The following is a 17,947-nucleotide window of genomic DNA, read 5'->3' on the forward strand; positions in this document are numbered from 1 at the left end:
ATTTACTGACTTTCCTCATGATTTCAGGAGACATCACAATAGCCAAAGCACTTCAGGGGCAAATCAACAGAGAATTCAATCTTATTGTGAAAGCAGAAGACAAGGGTGTTCCACCAAAAAATGTTACACAGGAAATAAAATTTACCATCACAGGAATCAACCAACACAGTCCTGTATTTACCACTACTGACTTACAGACAACAGTCCCAGAAAATACCATCATTGGTTCAAGTATTGCCAAGGTAAATGCATATGATGATGACCAATCTGGACCAAATGGTAAAGTGTCGTACCACATTATTGGAGGAGATCCTAAAGGACAGTTTTTGATCGACACACTAAGAGGTGACATTTCTGTCCATAGAAAACTGGACTTTGAAATAAATCAGCAACATCATTTGAAAATAATGGCCAAAGACCAAGGACTTCACTCCCGTAATAGTACAGTTGTCTTCATTGTACATATAACTGACATAAATGATAATGCACCTGTGTTCAACAGTACACATTTTGTGGCATCGGTTTACGAAAATACGCCCAGTGATCATGTAATAAGTACTATTACTGCTACCGATGCTGACTCTGGTCAAAATGCTATTGTTGAGTACTCTTTTGAGTATATACAAATGTCAACCATGTTCACCATTGATCGGACAACAGGATCCATAAGGACAAAGGCACCATTAGATTATGAGACGACAACTTCATATGATGTCATAATTAGAGCTGTTAATCCAGGTACTCAGTTAAAAAATACAACTGAAGTCCGTATAGAAGTCAAGGGAGTAAATGAATTCTATCCAAAATTTCATAAAAAGGATTATCCATTCAGCATTAAAGAGTCCATTCCAATAGGTACAGTCCTTGGTTCAGTGACTGCCACTGATGATGATCATGGAGAAGATGGAGTTGTATACTATTATTTGGTTGGCTTAAGCAACTCTAAGGGATTCAAACTAGATTATAAAACAGGGGAGATAATTGTTTCTGGAAGACCTGATTATGAAAGTTCACCTACAATTGTTCTGAATGTTATGGCCAAAAACTGGGGCAGTATAAAAGGTGGTGACACAGATGAATGTACAATTAGCATAACAGTAGAAGATGCAAATGATGCACCAGTGTTTTCAAAACCACTTTACAATGCAACTTTGGATGAAAATTCTGGAAGTGGTGTCCGTATTATTCAAGTAGTGGCAACTGACACGGACCACAACCCATCAGACCAATCGTTTTCCTTTAAAATCTTGGATGGAAATGCAGAACAGTCTTTTGCCATTGATTCTACATCAGGGTGGGTTAGCACAACTGGATTTGGTGTATTGGATAGAGAGACTGTGCCTGTCTATAACATCACAGTAGCTGCTGTTGACAAGGGAATTGTACCTCAAACTGGTAAATACTTTTCTGTTGCTGTTAAAGCAAATTTTATTTTTTTTACAGATGTCCAATTATTAACTAGTCTTGTTAAAGGACAAATAAGGAAAGCTATTCAAATTATTTTTGTTACCCAATTTATAAAAAGATGTTTGTGATAGTACTGTATGTTAAGACCTTTATCAATAATGGAAACCTCACAATATTTCTGAATTAAAAATGTTATGACAAGGCTGTAGATAGTAATATGATATATAACAAACTTTGAAATGATTAAAAAAAGATCTCGTAAGAAAATTTTTTTTTCTGTAGTACATGTTTTATTTAGTCGTATGTCGTTTATTATCTTCTTGTTGAATTTTATATTAAATTAATTTCACCTTGCTATGTTTTTTTTCTATATTTAGGTACAGCTATGGTGCAAATCAACTTATTAGATAAGAATGATAATGGTCCTACTTTCACTTTCAAGAACTTGACTGGTTACATCATGGAAAATCTAAATGGTGCAGTTTCTATATTATCTCTGTATGACTTCACAACTGACATTGATCTTCCTCCTAATCAAGGACCATACCAATACAGGTTACAGGGTACTAGTAACTACTTCCAGGTTAATGAGGTCAGTGGTTTGGTTACCTCAAAGACAGCTATAGATAGAGAACAGACACCAAAGTTTGATGTTGGTGTTATTGTATCTGATGGTGGTACACCAACTCAGTCATCAACACTAACATTTGGCATTGTGGTAAGAGATGAGAATGACAATCCATCCTCACCTAGGGCAGTTAAAGTACAAGTGGCACTGTTTGATGGACGTCTGCCAACAAGTTCAGTTGCAGACGTTAGACCACTTGATCCTGATCTGGTTGGAAATTATTCATGTGAAATCAATTCACAGCAAAATATCTTCACCATGACTGGAAATACTTGCAAACTTAACCTTGTTTCATATCCAGATATTAGTTCATCAACAATTGTAAGCTTTTCGGGATCTGATGGAAGACATGAGAAAGTTTCTTACAATGCAGAATTCTCTTTCCTGCATTTTGATAACAAGACACTGGACAGAACAGTTATTTTAAGAGTCAATGATATTTCTCCTGAAAATTTTGTTGCCACAAAACAAGCAACTATGAAACAATATTTATCAGGCCTTTTTGGACAGTCATACACAGTTCTAATATATAGTGTAAAATCCTTCACTACTGACGCTTTGGTTTTCATAGCTGTTCAAGCTCAAGGAGGAACCTTTGTATTACATGATATACTCAAACAACAAATAGTCAACAAGAAAACTGACATCGAAACTGAAGTTGGGGTAAAAATTACTGCAGTTGGATATTCACCATGTACATCAACTACTTGCCGCTCTGGTGAATGTTTAAATCACATCGATGTTCACACTAGCATTAATGTTGTTGATTCAGATGCACTCATCATATCATCCCCAGATCTTTGGGTATCCTATAGATGTTCATGTCCTCCTCAGTTTACTGGAACACACTGTGAAACACCTGTCAGTCCTTGTGGTGAAGGCCATTGTCAAAATGGTGGATTCTGTGTCGCCAACCAGTGTGATTGCCCTTCAGGATGGAGTGGAACATTTTGCCAAACTGATGTCAATGAATGCCTAAATTCACCATGTCAGAATGGGGCGTCTTGTAATAATACTCTTGGGTCATTCCAGTGTGTCTGCCGTGAAGGATTTACTGGTAACTTGTGTCAAAATGGAGCTGACCATTGTTCTCCTAACCCATGTGTTCAAGGAACATGTCAGAATTTGGTTGGTGGATACCATTGTAAATGTCCATTCTCCTCCTGGGGTGAACAGTGTCAACATTCAACAGTGGGATTCAGTACTGGTTCATTTATTCAGTTCAGCTCTTCTCTGTCATCCAATGACAACACATTTGATGTTACCATAGCAACTGTGAAATCAAGAGCTTTGATCCTATATAATCCAGCAGAGAATGTGGACTCTAGTGAATTCTTGGCCTTGGAAATTATTAATGGAAATGTGAGATTTTCTTTCAACCTTGGTGACTTAACAACTACTCGTATTGTGGTACCTAAGAATGTATCTACTGGTGAATGGTTCCGTATCCAAGTTCACAGAAGTGGTGAGGTCAGTATTATTCAAAATAAAGTAATATATGTATTTCTAATATGGGTAGATGGGTTTTTCCCTTTTCTTTTCCTATTTTTATATAGTATAATATTTAGTAGAACTAGTGTGGCTAGTAGTTTTGCTTTTCATTGCAAAATTGTCGCATGGGCAAGTGTTTAGCAGTATGTAGGATGGGTATTGGAATTTGTATATAAAGGCAGAAACCAGTATGTTAGTAGCGAGGTGCTTAAAGTAACTTTAAGGCATGAAGGTCTGTTTGGTATATTTATCAATTTGTAGTTTGATTTATTTAGGCCACATCAAGTTAATTTGTAGATTTTCATCCCCGCCTGCCCCTACTCAAAGGGCCGCCCCAATTTTTTAAATTTAAAAATTTTTTTTTACAGTGGTTCAAATTTCCGAATTTCTTTTATGTCCTTGCCTATCACAACTCTCCTTATACACAATGATGTAGACTGCCGGTCAAAAAACAAGTAACATGGTGTATGTTTACAGAATATCTCAATAATATAAGCCTTGGTATGACACAAACATACCCGAAAATACACTTTTCCAGGATTTCTTTATCAAATTCGTCAACGGTAATAAGATTTTACACATCTTGGAAAAATAAAAAATAAAAAATAAAATCATCCCACCCGCCCCATTTTATTAGTTGCTTGTGGATGAGAATCTAAAAATTAACTTGATATGGCCTTATAAAAGTTTGGTATTTTATATAGTAGTTTATGTAAACTGATTGTTTCATTTGACTTAAATAAAGGTTGTTTGCTAAAAAAATAAGTAGTTACTGTAAGCAAAGTAAATTCTCCATTTGTAGTAAATCCATTGACGGTATCTGTAAATAGTACTGGAAAAGAAACACTAGTGTTACTATGAGCAAACCAAGCCTAATTTCTGTCTTGTTTCTTTTTAAAAGCTATATACATAGAGTAGAAATAATTTTAAATCAGACTATGGAAGAGGTAGAATTTAATTACCAGTAATAGTTCTTTTGTAGTGCAAATCTTTTCTTCAACACCACCTTAGCATATAAAGTTTGGAAAAATGTATTTCAGAATCTTTCATTTGCTTTAGCAAGAAATTGGATGGGTTTCATTGGTATATGGTTATACATTTCAATATTTAAGACTTTTTTACTATTCACATACATGGAGGTTAATTTCCAAAATATCAGTGTATATAACATTCCCCATATCTTCAAAAGCTGTTCATCAAGAGATTTGATAACATTAATTATTTGAGTATCTTGAGGGATGTTTCATAAGATTCATGACTAAACTAACATTTTGGTTTTTAGCATGCCCAATTGAGAGTGAGTACTTGTCCTCCTAATGGTGGTATATGTCCAGAATGTCAGGATTCGGCCTGTGTCAGATCTGCCTCTCAGATGTCAAGGTTAGTTTATTGGTATTTCAAAATGCTAGAACTTAGTTATTTGAGAATTATGGGACATAAATTTAAGTCAATAATAGGACAAGGAATATTGATGCAGATGGAAGTAGGATTGAATGGGGACAGAAAAAAAGCACATGCTTTTCTTACAGTTCATTAACAACGAGATATCCATAGAAAAGTGGAATAAGGATGTCCTTTTTCTCTGTTTTAGCATGAAACAGTCTTTTTTAAACTCCTTCCTTTTTATACAAATTTCAACAAATTTTTAGGCTTTAATTTCACTATCATCAACTACTTGAGTAAAAAGTGTATGGATGTCAATGAAAGTGTACAGCAACATGACTTTTAAGTTGCATACATTTATTTTTTCATGACAGAGAATAGAGATGGATTTGTTTTACTATTTTCTTCTTATCTACTACTTATCATGTTTTTAATTACTGCATTTTTGTACTTTTACTGGACAGTTTATTTTTAAACAATTAAGGACTTTTAATAGCATTCTAGCATTAAGGCCTCTTTATTTCATAGAAAATTGAACCTTGGTGCTCAACCTGTGACAATCGGTGGTATAGAGAACATCAATGAGGCGATAAAGAGAAATGGACAGATCGAGACCCATGATTTTGTTGGTTGTATGAGGGAATTTAAAGTCAACAATGAGGACTACTTGGGCATTAAAAAACCTCTAAAGGAGCTTGGTGTGGATCGTAGTGGTTGCCCTAGACAACAAGGTCAGAGTTCATGTACCTCAGAAACCTGTTCCCATGGTGGAATCTGTGTTGATGAATGGAGCTCTTACAGTTGTAGATGTCCGAAACAATACCATGGCAAAACATGTCAACAAGGTATAGTGTCAAACAGTCAGAACTTTACTGTTTACTGAAAGAACACTCTAAGTGAATTTTCACTTTTTAAATTACCATAGATCTGTATAAATGTAAGCATTCTTTTGGATTGCATATAGATTTTAGATTAATAAAGTATGTTTTCAGGTTGTACTACTGTAATGACTCCATTTCTAATGAAATAGGGGCATTGGTCATATGTGTCTATCAGTTCGAAACAACTAATCTGTCATACATTTTTTTCTTCTGTTTTCCTTGTTATATATTGTGTAAGATTGTTTTCATTGATATTACCCTTTGCATCTTTGACTATAAAGCAATTCCTATTTATATTTTTCATTATTTATATTTAATTGCATTACTTTCCAGAATTTAAACCGTTTGGTTTTGGACCTAGTGGATATGTAACTTTCAAACAAAAAGAGACTTACCAGAGGGATGTATTGATCTCCCAGAGTAGGAGAAGGAGAACTCCTGATACATCCAGTATCTTCATCAGATTTAGGACAACATCATCATCAGGGCTGTTATTCTTTGCTGATAGGGGATTGATGTCTTCAGTTCTCTATGTAAGTTGTTTAATGTTAGTTTTTATCTCAACTGTGGTTCTTTTCACAAAAAAAATTGTAAATGTGAAATTTGTCATAAGTTATGATATCTTAATAGCATGGATCCCGAAACGATCAAAAATGCCAGTCATTGACCGACAAATTCTGCAAATGACCGACGACCATTTTCCAATATCGGACATAAAAAAATTGTCAACCCTTATAAATTACGGCATGCATGGTTTTATTAGTGGTTCTACCAGTCTCCTAATTGTTTATTGGAAATGAATTTACAGGTGTGTGTCAATTTTAGCTGATGTGCAGCCACCAGTGACTGTGATTTACCTGTGACTGATTGCATAATTGAATTAACGGTACATGTGCTGCCCCATTGCGTATACCAATCATTTGAAGTAACTCTGAGAATTTTCATAAATTTATTAGTTGATAATTAAGAAAGAAGTCCACCATTTCCCCGCCGATTTTTCAGAGGTAACAAAAGCACATGGAAATGAAACTATGAATCAGTCATAGTTTGTAATTATTAATTCATCGATTGGATCTTTTTAACACAAAAGTCAACAGACCATTTAAATAAATGTGCAAGATGTGTTAGCGACTTTCATTTATAAATAATCAACATTTCTTTTTATCACTCAGAAGTTTTCGGCTGTTTGCCTATGTGATGAAAAAGTCTGAGAGATACGATGTTTTGTTTACATGTTGGAACGTCCACGTGTGGTCGAAACCGAACTCGTCCACATGCTCTAATATTTTGTAAAAGACAGAGTATGTGATGAAATAACACGATTTCCAATTTTATCTTAAAATAACTACATAAAAAAGTTTATTTTCGGCCTGAGCATGTAAAAGACTGACACAAACGTCTGCTGAGGTTTGATAAAATGTCCGGCATGTGTTGTCAAAATTTTCCTTGCTTAATAGATCTAAGTATCGTGACGTCATAACTTTGACCAGTTTTACTCATACAATTTATGTCATAATTGCTGCTGATATTAAAATACTTTTTGCATCACTAGAACTATAAGTCATGAAAAAGTTTTTTAGATTTAGTCATTAAATACACTTGAATTATCTCCCTTGAACATTCTAGTGTTAATTATGAATAGTTGTCATGTATTTGTTATTGTAAAAAACAGCTTGGTTATATTTGCAAACATTAAGCCTTTGGTTATTGATTGAACTTATATTATTGATGCAGAATATCACAAAAATAAAAATCTATTTTAGTCATTGTGAGTGAACAGCAATAATGAGTGCATGCAATAATTTGTTTTTATTTCACATGGCAAAATTTCATTGGTTGGTAATCAGGTAGTCACAAATTGAATTACTAAGACAAAAAGGTAATGAAAGCAGAAATATATTTAGAAGGTTCATTTATGGGCAAAAAATGATTGTACCATGTTGATATCTCATTCATGAGCCACAATTTCACTTTCAGGTCCAGAACAAAGCTCTGAAATACACAATCATGAATGGAAACAATGAGGTCACGTCAGAGGTTAAGGACAGTTCAATCAGTGATGGTAATTGGCACAATGCCACAGTTATTGTCACAGGTATGCATATTTTAGTGATTGAATAATACTCCAGGATGAAGTCAGTAAAATACCAAGTAAATTGCAATTTTGTCAAATATTTTGCATACAATTTTTAGATAGTAGTATAGTTCTCATAAAGTGTACTAAATGTGTAGCCCAAAAAATTAAACATGGTAAGATGATCAAGTAACTGTATATTATTATCTGTGGTGAAATACTTCAGTTTATGTAGATTCACTGTGTATGTAAGATGTCTGAAGGCAATGGAAAAGTTTCAAACATAGATGAAAATTAATGGCCTATATAAGCATCACATGAAACAAACAAAGGCTCTTGCATGACTAATTGCAGTTTCTACTACTGAATAAACTTTTGAAATATACATACTAAAGGCAAGACTTCTACACACCCCTCAGTTAAATTTAAATTTGAACATGCTTGCTTTAAAGCTCTTGTGTTGTAAGGAGTTGACTGTTGTGAGTGAAGATATTATTTGAACAATTCTTACCTATGGGAGATTCTTACACCTATTCTTTAAGTTGTTAGTGTAATCTCTTGTAGATTTGATAAAAAATAAATTTCTATTTTAGGAACTACCTTAGTGATGGTACTAGATATTCAGAGTATGACATTTGACAATGTTCAATCAGCATTCCCATTCTTTGATGTGTACATTTCACAGATGTCACTTGGAGGAACCAAGAATCCAATCACTGTGGGGTCCAAACAAATGTCAGGTAATTTACAATAAGAATAGAACAAAATAATTAATTCATTAGAGGCTAATTATTTTAAGTGTTCTTTCATCAATGCTGAAAAACATATGGTAGTCACTAGTTGAATTCAGTTTGCAAGCAAATTTACCCACATTGAAACAGCCTACTGGTGGTGAATTTTAAATAGCCGATTAATCAACTGGGCTAGTGAATTTTCATTAAACTGTCACCAAACAGTCTAGGTCTGCATCCTTTTTGTCACAAAGAATAATTTTGTGAGGTGAATCATGCTGTCTGGTTACACCAGTATATGACAAAGAAGATCAATAAAGTATAGAGTGATGTTCCATATTTACCAGTATCTATTTCTCCACTTCTATTTTGTGGTTTGTTTGGTTTTTTTTCTTTTAGAAATACTATTTTCAGGTGTGAAAATCCAGAATGCATCTTTCAATCATTTCTTTGAGCTTGTAATTAACTTAAACTTTTTTTTGCAGGCTTTGGAGGCTGCATCTCGGAGTTTGAAATGGATGAAAAACCAGTACCAATGAATGGTACGACAGATCGCTTCATCATAGAAACAAGTTCAGGGGTAGAGAATGGATGCGGAGGATTGTGTTCAAGTTGTACAGGGTCATGTACTGTTAACGGAGAGGTAGCCATTTGTAAACAAGCACAAGAGGACGAACTTCTCGGTACTGGTGTAATTGTTGTGATTGGATTCTTTGCATTTCTATTAATAGTGATTGTGGTGGTATTCCTAATATATCGTTTCTACTGGCAAAGGAGGGGGAAATCTGGCAAACAAAATGGCCATGTTAATAAAAGTTTCGGGAGTGGACATAGTCCTGAAGATTCTGGTTATGGTGACAATGATTTTATTCATCATCATGTACAAACAGGATTAAGGGCTAGCCCTTATGCAGTTTCTAATGGACATGTACCAAATCGACCAGATTTAATCAATGCAAATGGCCGCACATCTGCTCTTCCTCTGGAAATGGATGATGGTACTGTGATAATTGATAATGGTGATATTCAGATAAATGGAAACGAGGATGCACCTGAACTCTATGACCTTGAAAATGCCAGTAGTATAGCACCATCTGACATTGATGTTTCATACTACTATGGTGCATCTCGCCATGGCAAAGGTCAATCATACAGAGATAATTACAAAAAACATTTATTATCATCCAAGAACAATGGGCATGGCCCGCCATCTCAGCAGTGGAATAGTTCTAGGGACAGTCCAGGTGCTCTACGTATGCAGACTACTGCAATGTTAAATAGAAACTCTCCAGCAAATGTGCAAAATCAACAGCATTTGAACAGACCCAATCGTAACAGTCCATCACAATATGGGTCAAGACTTAGTCCGATGGATCAAATTCATAGGCAAAGCCCTCATTCAAGAGCTAGTCCATTAGTTCAGTCCAGTGCAAGAGGTACACCATTGTCTGAGGTTCATCATGGTCGTGCCGATTCCGACCACAGCATTGTTAGTCATCATAGTCATCACAGTATTAGTTCAACATCATCTGCCTCACGATTGCCACCATTGCCAAATGGAAATATAAATAGAGGTCGAAAACCTCATACCAGTCAAAAGCCAGTCAAAGGCCTTACAATTGAAGAAGTGGACAAATTAAATGCTCGACCAACAAGGCCGAGCCCAGTCAGTATGTTAGAAGCGGTGTCATCGTCCTCTGAAGGGCGTCGACAGCAACAGCAGTTCAAAATTCGGGACCATCTTGATGATGGGGCAATGTTAGAGCCTCTAGATTCTAGTTCAGATGAAAGTGCCAATGATTCCTTTACTTGTTCTGAGTTTGAGTATGAAAATGACAAAGGAAGAAATGACTTCGATAGAAATGCAATGATTTACTCCAAACTTGCTGAAGTTGACAATGAAAATGAAGACTTTAATATGAATCACAATATGAGAAATAATGATGGACTAGATTCTAATGGAAGCTCTTTTGCATCCTCGGATGGAGGGAAGAGGGCTAGTGGTGCTCCTTTAAATGGTGCAATAAACTGGGACTACTTCACAGACTGGGGTCCTAGTTTTGAGAAATTAGTTGGTGTTTTTAAGGACATTGCATCACTACCGGATGGTGATGAAAATGCCAATAGTAATATGGATTGTAGAACAGAAACAGAGGAATATGTATGATGAAGTTTTAATATTAAAGGGAGAGAACTCCCTGCCTTGTATTGACTCAGGTCTTAAGCTAATAATATCAAAGTAACAGCTCTTTTATATGCAAATTGTACTAACATGATTTTATTTGTTTTTATTGAAAACAGTCTGGTGTTTATGAAGTATTTGGGGTAGGCATTTGTCATAGATCTGTTCTTTACCTTTGATATTCCAGTCCCATAAAGTGCGCTTTCCATCTTCGTTAGTCCTGATTTGGTAGAAATTATTTCAAAATTTTCATCTTTTATCATGTTCCTTTTTTCACCCTTTTTTTTAATCGCATCTGTATACCCTACTCTAGATGAAAGGTGGGTATAAAGTCTTACCAATTTTTTTCTGAAATTTTCTTTACACTCATTAAAACTTATATGAATAGAGCATCAGTAATGTTCTATACATTTAGAAAGTAAGACTAGAACTATTAATGGCTAAAAACTATTCTGATAGAAGTGAAGAAAATCAACATGGAAGTAGATGATTGTGCAAGTGTGGAGACGCTGTTTTGTCTAAAATACAACATTCAGCTCTGTCCATCATAGACATAGCCCTAATTTTTTTTTATTTTTTTTTTTAATCATGAAATAAACTTTTTTGGAAAATTCCATCTGTTCCCAGTCAGGACTTACCTAGATTTTGTACCAGTTTTAATGAGAATTATTTAAATTCCTTATGAATGCCAGATCTGACACTTAAGCTGTGATTTTGTACCAAGAATATTTTGCAATTGTACAGTATTTTTACATTTTGTATTCCATAACATTTTATTGTTTTTATTTAATTAATGTTCTTATATTTTGTTACCGTTGTGTGTGGAACTGCTGCTAATGGAACAAAGTTTTGTTGTAGTTTTCCTAATTATTATATTAACTAATTATTTTTTATTACAATTGAATGGAATGACATCAAGTATATTTAAAGCATTTCTCACAAAATTCTGTCTCTCTTGTAAGGTGAAAATGATAATGTTTTATTATTTTCAAGAGTGTTTAATTACCAGTTAACACTATATGCTAAAATCATGAAAAAAAAAACATGACGATTGTTAGTGTTTTGTTTTATAAATACAATGAATTATATTGATTTTTCTAATTGTCTCTTTTTTTTGCATTATTTTGCACTTTCCCAATGAAATTTGAAGATATTATAGTGCTTTTGTCTTTGAAGACTTTTCTTAACTAACCCTATTTAATATTTAGAGGATACAATATAACTAACATTCCAATTTAAAAAAAATGAGTTCTTGCCATATGTGATGTAGGTGTTGTACTTGTTATAATGTCAAACATTTAAGTTGATGCATTTAGGTATTATGAGTTGAAATAAATTATTAAATATTGAATACTGATTCTTGAATCTTAACTCCTAAGAAATCCTTCTCAAGTTATTTGAACTAATTTGACTGTAACTATTTAAAGTCATTGGCAACTGATGTTTTTGAGATATGAATATTTGAAGAATATAAAATTTGGGGAAACATTAGGTCACATTTAGAGAAATGCCTTTTTTTTTTTTTGGCAATCGGAGACAAGAAATGTAGAAGTACTATTTTCAGTTTTGGTTTGGAAAAAGTATTCTTTCTATGTACTTTGATACTTTATGTTTGAAATAATGAGTATTTTAGAGGAAGCGACTGAAGCTACATATTTATAATCTATTTATGTATGGAATAATGAGTATTTTAGAGAAAGTGAGTGAGGCTGTCTGTTTTATATATCAATAGATTTGATGGTTTATTTTAACTTTTGTATCAGCCATTCCCATGAAGCTTATCATTTTATGTCCTATTTGTTTTTTTATTAAGCATTCATTTTGTATTCATTTCAAGGGCAAGTGATCAAAATTACAGACATATCTATGCATTTATTCCATTATTAATTTGCCCTTGTTCATCTGTCTTAAATGTTTTTGATAGTTTTAAATGCAATTTACTTGAATCTAAAATTTGGGATACATTAGGTCAAATTTGAAGTGATGATATTTTTTCCTTGATCATATTTGACGTTCATTAAAAATCATATTTTATTATTTTTCTAGATTTACATGTACTTCATTACACTACATTTTCCTAGAATGTGTCATTCTGTTGAAATTTCTGTTTTATTTAATTAAATAAATAAATATACTTTGAAAATTGTTTTTTTTTATTTAGCAATGCCTAGTTGATTGTTGGTTACTTATCCTGATTAGAAAAAATACTTTGGAAAGGAAACTTGGATAAATATGCTTACATTCATTCAAGATGAATTATGGCAGGAATAGAATTAAATACTCAAAAGTCAAATATTAAGTGAAGAAAAAAAGGACAAGGAACAAAATATACACACAAAAAGAAAACACAAAGAAAATTAAATACAGGGACAACTGTCAAAACTAGACACTTATAGAAGTCCCTTCATAGAAGTTTAAATCTATTTTGAACCCAAGTAAACCAAGAAAATGCCTATACAGAACAGTGTTTGGTTTAGACAGGTTTCAGTGTATTACATATAATAAGCAACTCCAGTTTCACCAAAAACTCTGGAACATGAAACAAGATGGTACAATATACACTAGTATTCCTTTTCTCAACAGACTGGTTGGTTTTCTTTTTATTCTGTATCTTCTTCATGGATGATGGGAATAAAAATAGACTTGATGCAAGTCCCTTTCTACTTCATATCATTATTATTAAAAAAATAAATGTATTGCATACATGCTTACCAAAGAAATCCTTGAGGCCACCAAATGCTTAGTTAAAACTGGCTCCACTGTAATATGACTTGAAGAAGTAGACCTAGGGTAAGGGACACAACTCTTACAAATCATTGGAACGTTTGTATTCAGCATTTTCCATCAATCTCATGTAAGCATCAAAATAACTTGGACTGATTAGATTCTGTTTCAAATGAAAGCTTAATACTTGCTTTGGTAAAATTTGAATATGATACGAACATATCACTGATTTCAAGAGTTATATCCCTTGCCCGATGTCAAAGATCATAGTTGAATCATGTCAGTAACATTCCTTATTTTTTTTATTATAATGTACCTGTATTGTTTACGTCAACTTTTGCAATGTCATATCAACGTTTAAATTAGTACAGTAAACGAACATGATTGCTTTTTAGTATTTATTTACCAGCGAAGTACTAACCCTGAAACTTACCATCACACAGTAGGTCTACCTCCTTAATAAAGCAGACAGAACCAAGATTAGAAGACAAGAATGCTTATCTTTACCACTATGACAACATGTATACAATATGAAGCTGTTACAAAGGAGATTATTTGCTATTTATGAATGGCTCTCTAAAACAACAAAAAAACAAAATTCATTGTTAATGAAAAGAGCAAATGCTAGAAAATTCTTTGCCAGGGAACAAATATTTTGGTTTTCATGTGGGGGATCTCGGATGAAATTTCGGATTCTGATTTTTTTTTATCAAAATTCATATCTGAGTTTTCATCTTCATTCTTAGCAAGAAGATCAGTTACTTGTCTTGGATTTGTTTTATCATGAGTCCATGATGGATTAGTTCTACCATGAACACATGAATCTTTTCCTCTTATCATTATTGCAAGTTTGATCCTAGCCCGCATTCCCACTTTCTCTAAAATTTAATTGGTTGCTTGGTAAGATGCATGAAAAAAAAAAACAAATTGAGGTAATTTTATGTCAATCAGAAGATATCACCAACTTTTTTGTTATTGCAATATCACATTACCATTGATTTTTTTACAAAGGCACACTCTACAGTAGGGGACTACCTTTTGATTTTGATGGGACTGGTTTGGCAGTTTTGGTTGAGACAGAATATTTATTTTCCAAAATTTGGGAATCGGAAATATATTTTAACATTTAAGAATTGGCTACGATAAAAATTTTGTCTATTGAAAAATAACATAAATTTTCCATGTGCATATTGTTTATTGCGCGAAGTGCAATAAACAAAATATGCACCTGGAAAATTTGTTATTTTTCAATAGACAAAACTTTTATCATAGCCAATTCTTATAAATTAATTTTAAAGCAAATTTTTATCTTTAAACATGAAAAAGTAGCTCAGAATTTAACTGAATAGGGGCATGTCAATATTTTTTTATCCATAGAGAAATAACAAAATTAACTAATCAGATTACAGTATTTGTCTCAAACTAATTTATTAAGCTATAGATTATTTAAATTTTTATTATTCTGGTTGTCAGATTGGATTTTATGAGCGGAAGCAAAATACTAATTTCAATTTTTGTCCAGGCCAAGGTAATTATTTTAAAAAATTGTCAGCCCTCTCCCCCCCAATAATAAATCAATATTTATCAGTAACCTTTAACCAGGCAAAATGCTGTGTTGAGTCTGGATTAGATATACTATTCCAAGGTTGAATCTACTGTGTTGAATTTTCTTACACACTCGACCATAGACCTAAAATTAAATATATGAATGTATTATTTCTAATTTTCAGGCTAAAAACCACTAATTCCACTTCCCATAGGCTTCTATGCTAATTTCACAATATTCAATGCTTCTCTGGACTTTACCTTAACTTTAACCTGCAGATGACTATATATCAGCATGATTCTACATATGTCAGCTCACAATCCTCAGAATGGCATGTGGGGTTAGCAGACTTGCAGTGCAGTACTGGTCACCGGAAGTGAAGGGTCTATAAATAGCATGGGAAATCCCAGTGTTTTCACAAGATAGGGGTATATTTAAAAATCATTATGGAGATTAGGCTTCACATCACAAGAAGCAAAATGCACCTATAAAATGTACAGAAATGTTTTTCCTTTCAGAAACTGTTTAAATTTTTAAAATAAGATGAGAACTTTTTTCACAGCACTATGAGGAACAGGGGTAATTTCTGCGTAGGACTATTTTTGCGTACGTTCCAAATGCTCATTGGTTGAATTGGTGGTCTGTAACCTAAAGGGTCACTTTTTGTCTTAGAAAAAATAAATAACTATACAGGTATCTTCCTACACACATACTGAATGCATTTGCAAAGTTTCAGTGAAATGTGACAAGCACTTTTTTAAATATTTGATTTTTAAATATAGGGTAACCAAGTTGTGCGAGCAAAAAAGTGAAAATATTCTATCATACTGAAATGCATTAAATATTTGCAAAGAACTTTTTCTGACTTTTCAAATAAAAAATATCAATCACAACTTGTTTTTTAACAATATTAATGAAGAAATAGTTTTAAAAGTAATCATTTTCTGAGAAATTGGTCTATTTTTAAAAATTTATTTCTGACATGCCTCCCCCTTTTTCTTGATCACATGTCAAAAATCCTAAATCTTTAAATTTTCACAAAAGGTGATATATTTGGCTTTAAATTTGTAAATACAGTGTTTTCACATTAAAACATGACCAGTAAAGGGCACCTAAAGCAAAAAAAGTGCTCAATAATGGATTTTCCATGTTGCCATAGGGGAATGCTTATATGGCCTTAACCGCAGTAATGAAAGTGAGTTTTTCCTCATTTCTAACCTAATTTTTGCTCAAATCTACACAAAACTTGATTTCAAGTGCTTATTACTACCATATTTAGGTAAATATAGCCCTCAAAGTTTAATATTTGATATTTTTACTAAATTTTCTACACTTTTTACAAGATAGGACATCAAAATCAGCCAAAAAGACCAATTTTCCATAATTTGGACCTATAACTTAAAAAAATGCATATTTTGAAGGATTTTTGTAGTGTATTCCTCTCATGGCAAAGTTAACAAGATCTTCAAGTAGTTTAAAGCTATTTCAAGAAACTTTTCATTTTGCCATGGCTTCATCTTAAAGGGTCACTTTTTGTCTTAGAAAAAATAAATAACTATACAGGTATCTTCCTACACACATACTGAATGCATTTGCAAAGTTTCAGTGAAATGTGACAAGCACTTTTTTAAATATTTGATTTTTAAATATAGGGTAACCAAGTTGTGCGAGCAAAAAAGTGAAAATATTCTACCATACTGAAATGCATTAAATATTTGCAAAGAACTTTTTCTGACTTTTCAAATAAAAAATATCAATCACAACTTGTTTTTTAACAATATTAATGAAGAAATAGTTTTAAAAGTAATCATTTTCTGAGAAATTGGTCTATTTTTAAAAATTTATTTCTGACATGCCTCCCCCTTTTTCTTGATCACATGTCAAAAATCCTAAATCTTTAAATTTTCACAAAAGGTGATATATTTGGCTTTAAATTTGTAAATACAGTGTTTTCACATTAAAACATGACCAGTAAAGGGCACCTAAAGCAAAAAAAGTGCTCAATAATGGATTTTCCATGTTGCCATAGGGGAATGCTTATATGGCCTTAACCGCAGTAATGAAAGTGAGTTTTTCCTCATTTCTAACCTAATTTTTGCTCAAATCTACACAAAACTTGATTTCAAGTGCTTATTACTACCATATTTAGGTAAATATAGCCCTCAAAGTTTAATATTTGATATTTTTACTAAATTTTCTACACTTTTTACAAGATAGGACATCAAAATCAGCCAAAAAGACCAATTTTCCATAATTTGGACCTATAACTTAAAAAAATGCATATTTTGAAGGATTTTTGTAGTGTATTCCTCTCATGGCAAAGTTAACAAGATCTTCAAGTAGTTTAAAGCTATTTCAAGAAACTTTTCATTTTGCCATGGCTTCATCTTAAGGCTAAAAACCACTAATTCCACTTCCCATAGGCTTCTATGCTAATTTCACAATATCCAATGGCTTCTCTGGACTTTACCTTAACTTTAACCTGCAGATGACTATATATCAGCATGATTCTACATATGTCAGCTCACAATCCTCAGAATGGCATGTGGGGTTAGCAGACTTGCAGTGCAGTACTGGTCACCGGAAGTGAAGGGTCTATAAATAGCATGGGAAATCCCAGTGTTTTCACAAGATAGGGGTATATTTAAAAATCATTATGGAGATTAGGCTTCACATCACAAGAAGCAAAATGCACCTATAAAATGTACAGAAATGTTTTTCCTTTCAGAAACTGTTTAAATTTTTAAAATAAGATGAGAACTTTTTTCACAGCACTATGAGGAACAGGGGTAATTTCTGCGTAGGACTATTTTTGCGTACGTTCCAAATGCTCATTGGTTGAATTGGTGGTCTGTAACCTTTCAACACCTTCTTTTTCGGCGGTCCATTTGACTTGTGAA

At 33.1% G+C, this 17,947-nt stretch overlaps 1 protein-coding gene across 1 annotated transcript in view; it reads left to right on the top strand.

Annotated features, from left to right (window-relative positions):
- Window positions 1-12,920, top strand: part of LOC148605495 (cadherin-related tumor suppressor-like) — a 61,182-nt gene extending 48,262 nt beyond the window's left edge. Inside the window, exons 13-20 of the mRNA XM_088550776.1 lie at window positions 28-1,395; window positions 1,785-3,505; window positions 4,809-4,906; window positions 5,438-5,754; window positions 6,124-6,323; window positions 7,768-7,885; window positions 8,458-8,604; window positions 9,081-12,920. Of these exons, the coding sequence (XP_088406902.1) occupies window positions 28-1,395; window positions 1,785-3,505; window positions 4,809-4,906; window positions 5,438-5,754; window positions 6,124-6,323; window positions 7,768-7,885; window positions 8,458-8,604; window positions 9,081-10,762 (5,651 nt within the window). The 3' untranslated portion in view covers window positions 10,763-12,920. The remainder of the gene's footprint in view (window positions 1-27; window positions 1,396-1,784; window positions 3,506-4,808; window positions 4,907-5,437; window positions 5,755-6,123; window positions 6,324-7,767; window positions 7,886-8,457; window positions 8,605-9,080) is intronic.
- The last annotated feature ends 5,027 nt before the right edge of the window (window positions 12,921-17,947 follow it).

The sequence above is a fragment of the Perna viridis genome, chromosome 10 (assembly GCF_037379345.1).
Source record: "Perna viridis isolate PV_CMFRI_1.1 ecotype Kerala chromosome 10, ASM3737934v1, whole genome shotgun sequence".
NCBI classification, from domain to species: domain Eukaryota; kingdom Metazoa; phylum Mollusca; class Bivalvia; order Mytilida; family Mytilidae; genus Perna; species Perna viridis.